Source organism: Natrix helvetica, assembly GCF_964273705.1.
Source record: "Natrix helvetica genome assembly, chromosome: 16".
NCBI classification, from domain to species: domain Eukaryota; kingdom Metazoa; phylum Chordata; class Lepidosauria; order Squamata; family Natricidae; genus Natrix; species Natrix helvetica.
In genome coordinates, this window is record NC_138563.1 from 7,987,904 (window position 1) to 8,005,853 (window position 17,950).

Consider the following 17,950-nt stretch of genomic DNA (forward strand, 5'->3'; position numbering starts at 1 on the left):
ATTTCTAAATATAGAAGCTTGTGTGTTATTCATACTGTTAAAGCACAAACTTGATCCTTATGAATTTAGGGGGTCACCAGATTTAGCTGAGCAAAGGGTAAAAACTTTTGGGTAGAAAGGAGCTTCCTAAAAGCTAGCATACATATGTTAAAGGCATATTGTTACTTACCCCAAAACCTCTAAGTATTTTTCCCCAACTTGTCTAGTTTTTAAGTATTTTAGAAATCGTCCCACGAGAAGATCACTTACTTAGAAGAGGACTACATAGCATTGCCAAGCGCCTGGATTTTATACTTTAGACGGAGGGAAGAGAGGAAAACATTGTGCAAAGAAAACCTCCTGCCTGATTTAGAGTCTTCAACTCTATTTTCCTGTTCTTGTCCAATAGAGATCAGGTGGTGTTTCACGGAGGAGAAAGATTCTGAAAGATCAAGAAGAATACCCCACACCCACCCACACCAAATGCCAACTATTCACAGTAACAATTAAAAACGAACCCAGAAACAGCATGTTTTATTTGAACAGTGAACAAGATTACAACTTCCTAGCCCTTTGGCAAATACTGAACATTTTCATTACTGTACAAAAAAATTGGATATGTTGAAGATTTTATACAGGTTCTCAAGGGCTACACAAAATGCCCTTCTTTGTGTGCAAGGACCAGCAATTAAGGGCCACTTGAAGGCACAAGGAGGCAAGGCAGTCGAGGCCAAGGAATATGATAAGAGAGACCTTATAAACTGAGTAGTAGTTCATGTAGAAGGTACCTGGGGGCCACAGGCAACCCAGGAAGCATCTTAAAACCTAAAAGGGGGTATAATGCATTATGAAATTCCAAGGTTTCATTCCTAAAGCCCTGAAAATAAACACTAACTCACTTTTCCCCTAACATGCAATTCTTTTAGAAATGGTCAAACTTATCTGTTACCAGTTCAGCTCCCAGACGGAACACGAGGCAAACCTTTGCTGAGGCAAAACAACCAACACAAATCACCTGATCTCCAGTCCCAAAGAAGATTGATCCAATTCTACCATGCTTTTTTTTCATTATTTTCTCTTCAATTCCATCTTAAGATTTAGGAAATCATTCACACATCAAATATTTTGAAGCCAGCTGGGTAGAGAAAGCACCTTTTGCCATTTTGTTTCCCCTGAAGATTCTCTTAATGGGTTAATATTTGCATTTGTAGACACAGGCCTTCATGCACTGGGGGTTTTAATGTGTTGTGCTCCTCCTCATTTCCATAAGGTTAGAAATTTCACATTTGATTTCATACACTTCAAATTTGCCTGCTTCACTGCTTATAGCTTTGTGGATCTTTTTTTCCCCTGTTGGCAGAGATTCTGGCTTTTTCACCTGTTAAAACATCTGGGACCTTTTTCCATCTAGGGTGTTTCTGTTGCTCCCTCTGCTTTTTATGATGCCAAAGCTTTTTTTCAGCAGGTTAATGTTGAGAGGACGGATCTGAAAAAGGTCTAGACAAGAGTTGTTCCCCAGACCACCCCACCCCCAATACAAGATACATCATGAGCTATGAGCAGTCAACGGAGGTTATGATTACTGTTGTATTAATTAGGTACTCAAAAAAGTCTGCAATAATCACTAATCATTCAAAAAATTTTTAAAGCTCTTAACATAATTAATGCAACTCATTCTTAGAACCAATGATTTGAATTACAAAAAAAGGAAAACAATCAAAAGCAGAATCTTACTTGCAAAATTATACAATCTACCCCGGAAGGAATACACACACAGGATCATTCAGTTGTCTTTTCTCCCTGAAGTCTCTCTTAAGAGATATTAAGTACCTGGAAAAGATGCCAAAAGAGAACCACAAACTACTATATCTAAAGATTATGATTTCCTCTTTCACTTGTCAGTTTCCTACCTGGGCATTGCAGCCCCAGACTTTTTAAATAGCCAAGCCTTCCTCCTTTCAGAAAAATCCACATCTGTATACTCCTCAGGGGCTTTCCTTCTCTCCTCCCCTTAATAGGGAATGTGGGAGTTGGGATCTATTTTTTTTACAGATCAGTCATAACACAGCTTTTTTTAGCTGGAAATTACTTGCATATAAGCATTTGCCATTAAAGGCCAATCTCCTCCAATTGTCTCAATTTCTACTGTAGAAAATTACTTGCCAGACTAGGCTATTTTTCCAGACCTAAAAATTACGGATATCCTGGAGAAATAATCTAAGAAAAACACAGATAATTATTCTCTCCCCTTCCCCACCCCAATACTGGTTAGTTAAAAATTCCCCTCCACTTCATATCCAACACTACGTGGTTTTGTTTTTCCTCTTAAGAACTTAGCTTTCTCAGCTCTTCTGCAAATGCTGCGTAAACGGATCACAATTCCACAACAACTTCCAATTCTAGGCACTGTCTGTCCTTTCTTCCCAGGAAAGTGAGGTCCAGCCTCAGAGGGAGGGTGGCGGTCTTTGCCATAAGAACAGCAAGCAACTCCTAAGTCAAGCCACCAGAGGATGCTATAGTACCTGCAGAGAAGCTAGAAAGAAGCTGGCATTTATCCTCCCCACCCCCCAAAAACACACTCCCAGATGAAATGTTTGCTGTCTATCAACATCTGCATACTTAACCCTCTTGTAGGGAATAAAAAAAAGTGTGGTTACAACCAAGAGGTTGGGACTTATGGTCCTGCGCAGTTCCTGCCCCACTACAGATTCCAAGGAGCCACTTCCTCCTAGGAGTTAAACGTTTTCATCCGCCACGCCTGGTTTTTCATTATGTTCCTTCCTTTGCTTGTTTACACTGGAGTTATTCAAGTCACTTCCTCGGCCTTTTTTTTTGTCCTTATGAAACACAGCGGGGACTTTTTTGCGGATTCCTCTGGCTCTACACACACCTGAAGGGACAAAATCTCAACACAACATTGCAAATTGCCCACCCCTCCACCCAGAATAACGATCCACCCGGCAAATGGCTACAAATCTAAGACAATTTTTCACCCTTTTTATACCTCTACCTGCAAAAAAATCCTGTCGGTCCCACGGGGGGGATTTCAACTCACCCATTCTGGGGAGGGTGGTTTACACATAGCTATTTTCTGGTGGAGGAGGAGGAGGAGGGGGGGGGAGAAGAGGGAGCAAGGAGAAACAATGGCTACTTTTTAAGCACAGGAACTGCCGGCTCGGTTGGCTTGCGAAGACCGCCCATTAGCTTCCCAGCGACTAAGGACATTACGGTACACCTGTAAAGAGAGAGACCAACAACCCCCCCTCCCTCCCCTGCAGCTCCAAGAATAAATAAACCCCCCAAATTTACCGACAAACCCAATTTACGACCAGCGCAGCTCTAAAGAAAGACGTTGCCAATAAGATGGAGGCGGTTACCAACTACGATACACAACAACGCGGGGCCTTTTACGGGTGGTCTTCGTGGATCCCCTAAAACAGGATTATTCTTGGCTTGTTCTAGAAGCATCTCTAAAGGGATCTCTTCTACTTTGCTTTTCCTGCTTTGCCTTCCCTGCTTCACCCAATGGGTTTTTCCTTCCTTGGGGGGTGGGGGGGGTCTACTGCCTTCCTAGCTTCTTCGTTTTCAACGCCAGTTGAGAGAACAGCTTTTAAAGTCTTTTTTTTTTGGCGTCTATCTTCAAAGCTGCTTTTAAACAGCATCCTGACCAATATAAACCTGTGATCTTGCAAGCCAAATTTAAACCAAAGCCCTCTTTTGGTTCACCAGCACGGTTTTAGCTGGAAGCTAGCATTGAGCAAGTAAGTTTAGACTACTTTAAAAGTCCTTTTTTTTCTCTCTCTCTTTGCCTTCCTCTTCGCTATTTTTTTCCTACTTCTTTAGCCTGGATTTTCGCTTCTTTTTTCTCTCTCCCCACCCGTCTTTTTTTTCCTTCTCTCTTCCATCTTCTAAAATTCTCTCTTCTAAGTCTTGCCTCTGTAGAAAATCTTCCAAGTCTTGTTTTTCCTACTTCAGCAACAAGGCGCTCATCTTTTTTTTAATAATTACCTTGTTGCCACTTCTTTTAAAGAAACCCTCCATTTTGTTCCCTTCCTTTTTTGTCAATTCTGCTTGAAGCAGACTTCGCATCCGAGCTTTTATTTTCTTTAACCTCTACGGCTAAATTTTAAACTTCTAAAGCTGAAACGTCGAACGGTGTTGGTTTTTTAAAAATTTTCTATCTTGTTTTCTATCTTCCGTTTTCTTGATCTTTCAATCAAAGCCTGGAGCGTCTTTTTGTTTTTCCCTTATCCTTCCAGTTTGCCTTCATTTCAGATTCGAGGGAGTTTTTTTTTTTTAAATAAAGCCCCTTTACGGGGATTTGTCCCTCAGATTTTAAAAGAAATCTTCAATTCTATTCCGTCTTCTATTTTCTGCTTTAATTTAGAATTGCCTACGTTGTCTATGTTTTTTAAGCACTAAGTAGCTGAATAAGTATTTTAGTCGAAGAAAAGCCTCAGTTGCTTTAAAGCAAAACCCTTAGCTATCCCTTTTAAAGAATTTTAGTCTGTTTTAGTTTCCTTTTTAAAGTCTAGTTATCTCAGCAAAAACCACCCTCCCGTCTCTCCTAGCCTCCCTGCAGCTCTGACGACGGAACGCCTCGAGCCACTATTTATAGGTGGACGTCTCACATCCTGGAATCTGTAGCTCCTTCCACCGCCTACCTCAGAAAAAATAGTCCCTTGCATACAAAGGCCCCCTACTGGCGAGGACTTGTTAATTCGTTCGTTAATTCGTTATTTCCTCCCAAACTAATACAACTTGCCCAAAACATTGTTAATTTTCATACTGTTTCTTGTGTTGGCTGCCCCCTCCCACCACAATTTGCTGAACCTTTTAAGTACAAAACAATTTAGGAAACGTTATGCAAGATCATTCCTATATTTGGCCCCAACAGATCATTTATAATGCATACAAGGAAGTTATACTGGTTCGTTTAGTGACAGTCCGTTTTTCACACTTATGACCATTGCAGCATCCCCAGAGTCATGTGACTTACATTCGGCTGCTTGGCCACTGATTCACATTTATGACAGTCACAATGCCCCGGGGTCAACTTTGGCAACCTTGTAAACAGGCAAATGGATCCAACCAAAAACCATGTTGCTAACTGCAGGGATTCACTTAACAACGGTGGCAAGGAAGGTCGTAAAATGAGGCAAAGCTCACTTAACACCTTTTTTCCCCACTGAGCAACATACATTTTGGGGCTCAATTGTGGTCATAATTTGAGGATTACCTGTACCTAAAGTGTGAGACTAAATTGGAAACTGCATATTTGGTTTCTAAGCTAGAATACAATGATTCCTATGTAATGTAGTTACAGAAAATGCCCCAAATGTTAAGCTATAAAGAGCAGGTACTGCTTTTCCCCCCAAATGCCACTATTAGGTTTTAAGTTAGCTTTTGTTTTGATTTTAAAAAGGTGTTTATATATGCTGCTTTGTTCTTTTTGAGGCACAATACTGCAGGGCAGTCTCCATGGAGAGACTAAAATCATTTGAAATGTGGATTTTACAGGGTGACTTTTACATATAAGCTGGGTTGGCCAAATCAGAAAGGAGGAGGGGATAAGCCAACTGGGAAAGCCAAGGGAAATCATCAAAATCATTAAAAAAAAAAAGCAAAAGTTGGAATATTTTGGACCTGGGATGCGACACCTGGAAAAATACGGCATCCTTCACTTCATCCTCCAGGGAAAGATTGAAGGCAAAATGAGGTCCAGGTAGAAAAAGAACATCATGGCTTCAAAATCTAAGGGACCAGTTTGGGCTAAAATCAAATGCAGCTGTTGATAAAAATAAGATCGCCAACATCCAATGACCGATAGGGCACAAGAAACAGTAACGGAGTTGGAAGGGACCTTGGAGGTCATCTAGTCCAACCCCCTTGCTCACGCAGGAGACCTGTCCTAGGGATTTGAACCACCGAACTTTCTGAGCTGTGTTTTAGCCACTGAGCCACCTAAGTCAGTTTAGTCTAGAAGAAAAAGTCGTCCCCATGTTTATCCCCAGATCAGCCCTGCAGAGTAGACCAGCTGGGGAACTGCCAATCAAAGACCTTTCCGGCTTATCAGGATTTGACCCAATTTCCCTGTGGGTTTTGCAAAGCATGCTTAATAATACGGCAAAAGCATGTTGTGTTGTGAAGATATAGGTTGCCTGTCCTCCCCCACCCCCAAATACACATTAAACCAGGGGTGTCCAAACTTGGGAACTTTTAAGACTTATGGACTTCAATTCCCAGAATTCCCCAGCCAGCTCAGCTCAGCTGGCTGGGGAATTCTGGGAGTTGAAGTCCACAAGTCTCAAAAGTTCTCAAGTTTGAACACCCCTGCATTAAATCCTATGGGTTTGCAATGGCACGTCCTTAAATCCTTTTAGTTGCTTTAGCCTTCAAATCCTGCTGCATTTTAACTTCATGCAATAGCAAGCATGGAAATCCAATCCGGGAAGGGGAGGGGGAGGGGAAACCAAAAGGAAGCCCCTCCCCGATCCCGCAGCAGTAGAGACGACACAGCTCGGCGGCCATTTTGTGTTCGCCCGTCGGCGCCGACGCCATCTTAACGTCGAGAGGGGGGGGGAGGAGGGCGGGGCTCACGCGGCGCGGAGGGATAACCCTGAGCGGAGGACGGCAAATGGACAAGAGGCGTTTATGTCGCAGCAGAATCCTCTCAGCCAGGCGAAGGGAGGGGCGGGGGGGAGCAGGAGCGGGCGGTTCTAACCGGCTCAAACCAGTTCTGGGCAGCCGAGAAGGTTCCGGATGCCGCAGGGCCGCAGCGCGCATGCGCAACTCTGCTACGCCATTCTCCCCCCCCCCCGCTTCGGGCCTTTTCTGAGGAGATTTTTTTTTTGCACTTTTTAACTTTAGTCACAATATATGAGGGAATAATGTTTGTTACGTATTTAAAACCGGGGCTGGTATATCTCCGTTAGGCCCCCCGGTGACTTCTCGGGTTATGTAAACACAAGACGTAGAGAACCTGGTGACTGAATTCACCGCTCATTTTGTAGCCTTCGCACTTGGGTGACCGGAGAAGAGTAAGGGATAAAATTAAAAAAAAAAAAAACGGGCGAAGGGTTGGAAGTGATTTCAGGAGAGACTGGACAGCCGTTTGTCCGGAATCGGGATAGGTTGCAAGGGGCCTTGGAGGTCATCTAGTCCAACCCCCTGCTCCCAACTTTTTTCTAGGTCTCTCTAGGCCCAGAGCTAAGCATCTTTAAAATCCTGATGCCCCCACCCACCTGTGACATTCTTACTTTACTTAAAAAGTGAAGCCTAAAAGGCCATTAGGTTAGTTTAAACAAGGTTCAAACTCTTCCCATTAAAAATCAAATTGCCCCCCCCCCCTGGGGCTTGGGCCCCAGGTTTGTAACCACCGTTCCAGGCAATCTTCCTTCTTATGGGTCAATGCACCCCAGTTCTCACAAGCACCTTTGGTTGCAACAGCATTTTGGTCTCCTGCTTTGGGGGGTGGTGGACTAGATGACCTACAAGGTCCCTTTAAACTCCTGTTATTCCATTATTATTATTCCCCGCTTGTATTATTCTCCTAGTGATGTAAAAAGTGATGTTTCTTTGGTTGAGGTCTCTGATGTTTCATGGTAGGCCTTTTGGAAGGATCTATATAGAGTCTAGAGAGAGAGGGAGGGAAAGAGAAACGAAGGGAAAGAGGGAGGGAGGGAAAGGGGGAAGAGATAGCGAGAGGGAGAGAAGGAGAGAAACACGGAGATGAGAGAAAGTGGGGAAAGAGAGAGGGAGGGAAAGAGAAAGGGAAGAGGAGAAGGAGAGGGAAAGAAACGGAGGGAAGAAGGGAAAGAAGGAGGGAGGGAAAGAAACGCAGGGAAAGGGGAAAGATAGGGAAAGAGAAACAAACGGAGATGAGAAAGTGGGGAAAGAGGGATGGAAAGGGGAGAAGAGAAAGGGAGGGAAAGAGGGAGGGAAAGAAACGGAAAGGGGGAAGATAGGGAGGGAGGGAAAGAGAAACAAATGGAGATGAGAGAAAGTGGGGGAAGAAAAAGGGAGGGAAAAAGAAAGAAGGGAGAAAAAGGGGGAAAGAAGGAGGAAGAGAAAGAGAGGGAGGGAAAGAGAAAGAGGGGAGAGAAACAAACTGAGATGAGGAAAAGGGGGAGGGGAAGAGAAGGGGGAGAGAAAGGGAGGAAAGAGGGAGAGGAATGATGTTACAAAAATTTTCTTTTTTATTGTTGCTAAACATAATATTTCACAAGCAGGAAAAAAATGAAGGGGCACAAAAGTGTATTTATGACGTTTTCCTTAGAACAATTAGCTGAACTGCCTTCTTTATCATTGTTTTAGGTAGTAAAACCTCATTATTCAGGTTAAATTGCTGTGTTGGCACTTTACGATACATAAGCGGGTTTTGGGATGCAGTTTGGCCCCTCGGTCTGCCATCCCTGATCTAGACCATGGCCCTGAGCAAATACACTTCAGCTGGTGCATTTCCCAGTTTTTGCTGTTCTTCTGATTCCTTCTTCTCCAATGAAGGTGGATGGCCTTCATTGGGATCTAGAACAGGAATTGGGGGAGTCCGGAATAGTTTTTCACACCATACACCACGATGTACTTGTTCTCACATGACAGTTGGAGATTAGGCATACCGTCTTGGTAGAAGGTTTGTTACAGATTAACAGAGTTGGAAGGGACCTTGCAGGTCATCTAGTCCAGCCCCCCTGCCCAAGCAGACTCTCCACCATTTTTGACAGATGGCAGTCCAGTCTCTTCTTGAAGCCTTCCAGTGTTGAAACTTTCACAACTTCTGTTCCATGGGTTGATTGCTCTCACTGTTCTTCCCTAACTGGGTGGTACCTGTGGGGTGGGGGTGGGGAAGGTGAGAAGAGGTTACCCTAGTAGCTCATTTGGGGGAGGGGGTCCTGCAAGAGTCAGTTCCCTCACCCCTACTTTAACAGGATAGCAGTTGCTTTGAGGATCATTACCATCAATAGCAATCTCTATGGAGATTCTCAGTCATGGTTTTCCCAAAGGTGTTTTTTCAGGAGGCAAGAAAGTCCAGTTGCCTTCCTGAAAAAGCACCTCAATATCAATATTTCCACCTGGATGGGGCCAGGTATGCTGTAGAGGCCAGATAGGCTGTCTATTTCTATGGGATGAAACAGGCTGAAGGTAAATATTAACCAGGTGTACGTTTTGTTTAGAGATCACCTGTGTGCTCCAGCCTTAACTTCAGATGGGGTGTCGCTGTCAGCAAGTCCTCAAAATGGAAATCCTGCTGGATGGACGGTGGAGGCCATGGCAGGAGTCCTTTGCCCAACTCTGCCTGGTGCAGCAGTTGCAGCTGCTTTATTTGGAGCTGGACCTTATGACCACCTGATCAGATCGCCACCATGTGCCACTGAAGATTACACAGAAACGTGGCTACTTGGATGCTTCTTCGGACACCCATGTTGTGGGTACTCCATTGCCTATCGGTAGGTTTCCGGCTTCAATTCAGAAGGCTGTTTTGACCTTTTAGAGCCACTCATTGGATTAGGCTCCATAAGTATTTTCAGACCACTGTTTGCAAATACTGGTCATTATTGGAGATCCTTTTAGTCCCCTCCATTTGGGAGATTAAGAAGGGTGTAGAGTTTTGTGAGGTGGCCTCCCTTAGAAATCTCAATCCCCTTCCTGGATGTTTATGAGGTTGATTGGATTGGTGCCAATGAGTTTTCTCACTTGGATGATTTTACTCCTTTATGTTTTCTGTCTTCAGTTTTATCACTTGTTATTTTATCCAGTTTTATATTCTGTGACGATTGCAGCTCAGAGGTGGTAATTTTTGTTGTTAGTTGCAAAGTCATGTCCAACCCATTGCAACCCCATGGACAACATTCCTCCAGGCCTTCCTGTCCTCTCCCATCCTCTGGAATTCATTTAAGCTCACACTGACTACTTCGGTGACTCCATCCAGCCACCTCCTTCTCTGCCATTCCTTTCTTCTCTTGCCCTCCATCGTTCCCAGCATGAGGCTCTTCTCCAGGGAGTCCTCCTTCCTTCTCATCAGGTGGCCAAAGTCTTTGAGTTTCCTCTTCAGGATCTGGCCTTCTAAAGAGCAGTCGGGGTTGATCTCCTCTAGGACTGACCGGTTGGATGGCCTTGCAGTCCAAGGGACTCAATGCAGGAGTCTTCTTCTCCAGCACCAGAGTTCAAAGGCCTCCATTCTGTGGCACTCAGCCATCCTCATGGTCCAACCTTCACAGCCATCCATTGCAACTGGGGAAACCACAGCCTTGACTATAGGCACTTTTGATTGGCAGGGTGATGTCTCTGCTTTTTAGTAGGCTGTCTAGATTTGCCATCACTTTCCTCCCTAAGAGCAAGCGTCTTTTAATTTCTTGGTGGTAATTAGCTGTAAAGAAATGGCCGCAGAAAATGATGATTCATTGCTTGTGCTTTTCCACTGTCATGGAAAGCTCTGCCTTTTCAGCGGTCCGAGTCCTAAGAAGGAAAGGGCAACCGTGTCAGACGGAGGTTCCTGGAGATGATTGAACTTACAGAAGATTAAGGAAGCTGGCGTTTGGGCCATGACGTTGCTGACAATTGTGAGTCTGCACAAAACTTCGCCCCACCTCCCTTGATAAATTATACTATGGTCAGCCAGGAGCCACGGCTTCCAAAATACCAAAGTAAAACCAAGTGAACTATAGTGGGGCATACAGGGTATCTAAATCCAGATACCGCATCGCATTCTGAATTCAGCCGTCACATGTTTTTATCCTCATCTGTTAAACAAATAGTGAAGCTATGTTCCTGCAGGCCCTAAATCGTGGCTTACAAATCAGTATGCCTGCACAAATGTCTATTTGTGTCATTGTGCACAAACAATGGCGTTCAGATGCCTAAGCATAATACACAGAGGAGGGTTAAAGGCCATGCTTAATTGATGTGGGGCGTGCAGTTTCTGTGACTGTGATGGGGGATGGGAACCTGTTGCGCAAGGCATCTGGAAGACTGAGTCAAGTAAGAAGTAAAAAAGAAAGACAGTCAATATTTTGTTCTTTTGTTTATTTAGAGGGATTTAGAAATCCAGCCTCTCGCCCTTCGTTCCAGATTCGCTGTGTTGTATACATCCAGGGGGAAAAAACAACCCCGTGTGCGCATGTGTTGCTTTTCCAAACAGAACATCTCGCCTGCTCTGACAACAGCAACCGCAGAATTATATAAATGTGCAAACTCACCCTAAGGGTGGTGGCTCCCCCCCCCCCTTTTGATTGCATTGTGGCTATTTGTGGTGGCTTGGAGGGGGAGGATCTGCAAAATGGCGAATCAGCAGCCGGATCTTGTTTTACTTCCTCTTCCCCCCCCCTCTCTCCCCCCCATCACCATCACCTCCCTGGAGCTGCATGGAATTTTCCTCCATCCGGGCTTGTGCGTGGGATGAGTGTGTGGATGCGTGAGAGAGCAATTCCAGGATTTTTGGAGGGCACCGAAAGGAAAGAAGGTACCCAGAGCTTTCTCTGTGTACCTGCCTTCTATGAGGTGAGATTAACAGGCGTAATGGGGTTGGCTAGAGGGACACCCCTCTTTAGGAGTGCCTGGATCTGTGGGACTGCCCTAACTAGCTTGCAAGAATCCAGACAGCCACTAAGTGGCCAGCAAACAGAATACAGAAAGCCCTGTGTCCTTGTTCCATGGTCTGGAGTTTGCAGCCAGATGTGGCTTTCCTTTTTTCTATTTGGTGTGGTTGTCCAGTGTTGCGTTAATTCATTGTTGTTCGAGAGTCTAGCAATAATACCGTCGTAAAACATCTCAAAAGCTCTTTGATGGTCAATGCGAAAGAACCCAGTCAGCCCCAAGGATCACAAAGCAGAAAAGAGGCCAGGACAGAAGGAATGTCATAGAGGGGGTTAAAGGCGTGGAACAAACTTTAAGAGAGCCGATGCATACTGTGCTTCATTGAATATTTTTACCTAAGTAGCTATGAGTGCTGTTTTTCCCCCTGTAAAAAAAGCAGACAATAAATCCTAATAAAGATGATCACACCAAGGCATACCCATTGGGAAACTAGGCATTTGGCCAAGGAAGGTCCAGTCCTTAACTAAATGTTTTCCTCCATGGCTACACGTGCAGTGCAGTATCTGCTTGTATCCACGGCCATGTTAGCAATAAAAAGGTGGGATCTTATATTAGGATAAGAGTGGGAGGACAGGGTGGCTTGGTGCAGGTCTGCAGTTTTGGAGCAGAGAATCTTAAGTCAGTTTCCAGCCAGATCCTAGAGTTAGGAAGTGCTAAGATCAAGATGTGTTTATTGAGGCAGTTCCATATGCTTTAATGAGAGAAACCAAGCAGATGGGATGTAAAATGCAGGGCCAAATACATGCACTTGCTCATAAGCAAGGAGGAAGCTCACAGAAATGCCAAACTGATCAGAATTTGTTAACGTCAGCGGATTTGTGCTGGAAAGCTTGAACTTTATGGGGGTGGGGGGAGAGAAAGCTCTCTGCACACCCATTCAAACATAAAACATTCTTCATTGTCCTCACCTTCTTTGCTTCTCTGTTTTTTTACTGCCTCGTAAATGTAGTAACTAAAATCTCAGCGTGATTGTGTCTGAAATTCATTTACCCCAGAATAAAAGATAATGGCATTTGGGGAGGAGGGGTACAGGAGCACAAAGAGCAGTAGAAAGTCTGTATTTGTGGCTCCTTTTTCTGATGGAAAATCCACTCCTCCTATCTCTATAAAACCAAGATATTTGGGGTAGTTATCAGGGACGCTTTATTTAGCATTTTCTGGGCCTGACCCAGCTTTCCCCAACTTCCATCCCAAACAGCTGTTGCAAGAAAAAGGAAGATTTTTTCCCCAAGGAAATCCTTCCCCTCCCCACCCCAATACTTTATGATGGGTTGAGGAGCAGGTAGGGGTGGCCCGAGACCCAAAATTGGACCATTTAGCAACATCTGTGTCATTTGACTAGCCTGGCATTAGTTTATTCCCAGGGACCCCTGGTTATCAGTCATAGGAGATGCTGTGCTGAATTGGGCCAAGGCAGTGTTGGTCCTTCATGTGGCCTTGGGGGTCCCTTCCTCCACTCTTCAGTTGCAATAGTCCTTGATAGAGCCTCTTCCTTTAATATATTCGGTTTCACATTTTGTGGCAATGACTTCCACAAGCTAATGATATGTTGTCCTTGTGCACTTTTTTTCTGAATTACGCATGTTGGTCTTTTTTTCTGAGGTATGGAAACCCAAATATTGTAGAGGAGATGGTTGGAGCCTCCTTTTGGCTTAATGTGACACTTATCCACTCAACTTTGTTTTCTTTATGCAGAAGTTGGCATGAGTCTGGGATGGACGCATGCTTGTTATATGAGAAAGGCCTTGACTGCAGTCCCTTGTGTTCTCACACTCCTACAACCCCTTTTTAAACGCAACCCAATCTCACTCCCTACAAAAATGAAGTTAATTTTCCTTGAACTAATAATGTATATGACACTGCCTTGCCTTATATAACATGGTTGTGTGTAAACCATGGTAGCACAATCCATACTATGCATATTATGTACACGTATAATACAGTGTTAAGACAATAGTTGTATCCCTACAATATGCTTGACAGAATGTACCCAACAGTATTTAGACTCAACCTCTATAGATGAATCATGAGATCCATTCACCAAAAAGGGCACAGGCCAGAAACACTTCCTGTTACTAGAGAATTTGATCTGTCTTCTATTCCCCTAGATATGTGAAATGTTTGTTGCTGTTTGTAACTATTTAAGTGACAGTAAGAACAACAAAAAGACATTTCTTCAAAATTGAAACTGATCAGAATAAGCTGAGGAGCAACAATGTCTCAAGAATGACTCTCTGAACATTGAATATCAAAATTAAGACAGCTGCTAGACTTAACCTTAAATAAGCGGCTTCCTTCAGCCTAAATCAGTTTTGGTAAGCACAATCATTTATTTCTAATTATAAACATACTAAATGTGTGTAGAATAAATATTTAAAACGAAATAGAATATGTCGATTGAATATATTGATTGTTAGCGTTTATCTACCTTTTCTGATTTTGCTCTTGTACTTTGTTGCTGCAGTGTTCCCAGGCTGGATTGGTGAGCCACCCCGAACATAGAAAATGCCTAAACGAAAATGCGTCTTTACTGACAAACTGAAGCAGAAATATCCTCATTTTCGCAAAGGTAGAGATGACTATGAAGCGGAGTGCTTGGTCTGCAAAGCTGGCACGTTTGTGTCAGTTGCACATAAAGGTGCCAGTGACCTGGAGTACCACATGTCCTCCGAAAAGCACAAGAAAGCTCTTGGAGGAGACAGTTGGTCTGCAAAACTGACCGAATTTTTGGGGACTCCAGGCACGAAAGCCGAGGATGCTCTTGCTGCAGCGGACAGCACGCTACCCTTGCACACCATCCCAAGTTGCAACAGTTACAAAACAACAGGCCGCACGTCGGAGTTGTTCAGAAAAATGTTTCCTGATGCAGAGATAGCGCAAACATTTTCCAACACCCGGACCAGGACAGATGGTCTCGAGAACTCTGTGCTCGCCCAACATGCAGTGAGCCTTGACCTGAAGGCCCTGGAGGAATACGGCATCCCTTTCTGCGGGGTGGCTATAGATGACAGCAGCCACAGGGCCCTGAAAATGGTCCCGGTACTCATCCAATATTATGACTACAGGAACGGCGGCTTGAAGACCAAACTCCTGGAACTCCAGGAAACTCCCACCGAGGCGGATCTTTCCGACTCCCTTGTCAAAGCTCTTAAGAAACACAGGTTGCTTCAGAAGTGCGTGGCGTTCGCGGGCGACAACTGCAACACCATGTTTGGTGAACTTGGGCAAGAGGAGGAGGCGAGGGCCGTGTTCGCCCGGCTGAAGAAATCCCTCCAGAGAGAGACGTTGATCGGGGTGCGCTGCCCTGCCCACGTTTTGCACAACTGCATCCACCACGGGGCAGACGCCCTCGAGGTGGACGTTGAGAACATCATCCTCAAGATCTACCAGTACTTCCACATCTACGCGGTGCGGACGGAGCCCCTGCAAGAGTACTGCGACTTTGTGGAGGTGGAATACAAGCGGCTGCTCTCCCACAGCAGGACCCGCTGGCTCTCCTTGTTCCCCGGCATCACGAAGCTGCTCCAGATGCATTCGGCCCTGAAGGCCTTCTTCTTGGGCCAGAGCAACCCGCCCGCCGTGCTCAAGAGCTTCTTCGAGCACGAGTTCGGCGAGCTCTACCTTTGGCACATGCACTCGCTGATGAACGCCTTCCATTTGCACATCGAGGAGATGGAGCGGGAAAACAACTCCCTGGTGGAGGTGATGAAGACGCTGGACTCGGTGCACACCATCCTGCTGGACCGTCGAGCCCAGAACTTCATGTCCCTGACGGTGAAGGGGATGCTTGCCGACAAGCGCAAGGAGGGCCTGGAGGCCGGGTGCGATGCCTTCTCCGAGGCCGTGCGTTGCCTCTACAGTCATTGCATAGACTACCTGGAGATGTGGATGGCGTCTCTGCAAGAGTTTTCCTGCTTCGCCTGGATGGCCCTGAGTGACACGCCCAGCTGGAGTGACGTGGAAGCCTGCATCACGTATTTGATTGAGAAAGGCGTCGAGATTGATGACATCAGGTGTTTTGATCAGTTCAACAACCTGAAAAAATTTGTGGAAGCTTCCAGCGATGAAGAGGAGTTCCAGCATCTGCTTTCACATCAAAAGTGGACTAAATACTTCCTGAAGGCCAAAGCCATCGAATGCTATTCAGAACTGTTAAAAATTGCCCAGTTCTTCTTCGCAATTCCCTCCCACAGTATAAATATGGAATGGAGCACTTCTTTTCACTGATACGAGACCTGTGGGGCAAGGAAAGGGCCTGTTCAAATGGCCCACCGTATAATTTTAAAAATAACTGTTGGAAACATTTTTTGTGCATGCCTTGCTCTAAAGAGAAAGGCTATGTGTCTTTTGGGGTGAAACATCTGTGCACAGTAGAGTTTTAGGGTAGCAGCAGCCCCCCAACCTTTTGGGTGTCGGCGTTCCACGTAACCTGAAGTGAACCCCCATCCTGGAGGCTTCAGGGACCAGTTCCGGGGAGAATGGTTTTTCCGTGGACTGAAGTGGGTATGGTTTCACATGCTTCCTACATCCGTGGATGGGGCTTTGCTTGATTGTGTCGCCCAGTTACTGGCATGCCGCAGACCGATGCCATTCCATGGACTGGGGTGGGGTGGGGTTGAAGATTCCTGCTTAGAATATCATCTATAATTAGTATCAGTAACAAATGTTCTCTTTTGTCGTTAGTCGTGGCCTTTAACCTCATTACTGATTCATAAATCTTTCCATTGAGCCAGATTTGGGACGGATAGCAAAACTGAAGGGGGGAAAACTCTTTTTCTCAAGTTATTTTTACTTTCGAAGGCAGTTTTGCGATGTCACGAAGTTGGCAGCCTCGCGGGGTAGTGCAGAACAAGATGTTCTGCAATCTGGAATCTTCTGCCTGAGCTCTGCTGGAAAGGTTTAATAGCATCCGAAAAGCAGCAGTCTTTTAGGAGCTGAGACTTCGTTTCCAAGCTTAATAGCTCTTTCACTTCTTAATAGCTGAACTGATGGATAAAGTGGACATGCTACCTTGTTTCCCCCAAAGTAAGCGCTTCCCGGATAATAAGCCCAATCAGACTTATTGGCCTTATTATCTGGGGATAATAGCTTATGTATAAGGTATTATAAATAGCTTATTTATAAGAGCAACCAGGATGATTAGGGGACTGCAGGCTAAAACCTACGATGAACGGTTGCAGGAACTGGGTAGCCTATTGAAAAGAAGGACTAGGGGTGACATGATAGCAGCCTTCCAATATCAGGTGTCATTACAAAGGAGAGGGAGTCAACCTTTTCTCCAAAGCATCTGAAGGCAGGAGAAATATCAGGTGGAAACCTGTCAAGAAGAGATCCAACTTTGAACTAAGGAGGAATTTCCTGACAGAACAATGAACCAGTTGGAACGGGTTGCCTTCTGAAGTTGTGGGCGCTCCATCTTTGAAGGATTTTAAGAAGAGATTGGGCAGCCATTTATTTGTCTCGCATTTGTGTCGGGTCTCCTGCTTGAGTAGGGAGTTGGACTAGAAGACGTCCAAGGTCCCTTCCAATTCTGATATTCTGTTCTGTACTAGCTGATAACCCAGGTATTTATTTATGCTAATCCTGAATTAGTCAGGAAAAGGAATGAATTATATCCGTAACGTCAAGTCAAAGTAATGCTGAAACACGCACACACACACACACACCAAGGGGTGTTCTTTGTTTCCAGAGAGTAAGTCATCTGTGTACCATGTTTGGTTGAAATTGCTCGAGGCGTTCCAGAGTTATGCTGGAACACGCACACTCAAACACACAGCCATTTTTAGATAGATAGACGATTCTGTCCTTGCTCCTCTGGCCATGGGAGTTATACATTTGGAAGGCAGTGGGGCTGTTAAGATTGTGTATTAATTAAAGAGGCTGGTGAACACACATCACTGTGTTTTAACCCCGTAATGTAAAGAGTGGTTGTTGTAGGATGGATGAATCCTTTCTGCATCGTTTCTCGTATGTCGTGTGTGTACAATTTTCCTAGCTCAGTTATTGACTAAACCTATTGATGTGGCTTTATAGAAAATAAACAGGAAACCATAAAAAGTGCTCCCAAGAGAGACACAAATCAAGTTTAACCTGTGAATCCCTACTCTAATCTGATTGGAGATTAAATTTCTAACCTAATCTCATTTTTTAAAAAAAAACAAAAACCCCAATTTCGTTGTATCCATGATATACAATGACAATAAAGGCTATACTATTGGGTTAAATGCATTGTACAAGCAGGGAACAAATACCTATACTAAGTTTTATGGATGTTTATGACCACAAGGTAGCTGACTCGGGCGTCAGTTGGACTTGCAAGCTGGTTTGAGCCCTGATACATTTGATCATTTCGGCTTAAGATGACTTCTCTTCCTACGAA

General features: G+C 44.7%; 1 protein-coding gene across 5 annotated transcripts in view; it reads left to right on the forward strand.

Moving 5' to 3' along the window:
• The first annotated feature begins 10,397 nt into the window (after positions 1 to 10,397).
• The window catches only part of LOC309400166 (uncharacterized protein), a 189,538-nt gene continuing 181,985 nt past the window's right edge, over positions 10,398 to 17,950 (forward strand). The window contains exons 1-3 of one of the 5 annotated variants that reach the window (XR_014176619.1): positions 11,321 to 11,475; positions 14,036 to 17,416; positions 17,451 to 17,713. Coding sequence is in view for 3 of the 5 variants with exons in the window: in XM_081968545.1 (XP_081824671.1) it covers positions 14,077 to 15,798 (1,722 nt within the window). In the remaining 2 variants the exon portion in view is untranslated. Of the gene's footprint in view, positions 10,539 to 11,320; positions 11,476 to 13,679; positions 13,887 to 14,035; positions 17,714 to 17,950 lie in introns of those variants that run through there. The other 4 variants (XM_081968544.1, XM_081968545.1, XR_014176618.1 and 1 more) reach the window with 4 other exon arrangements.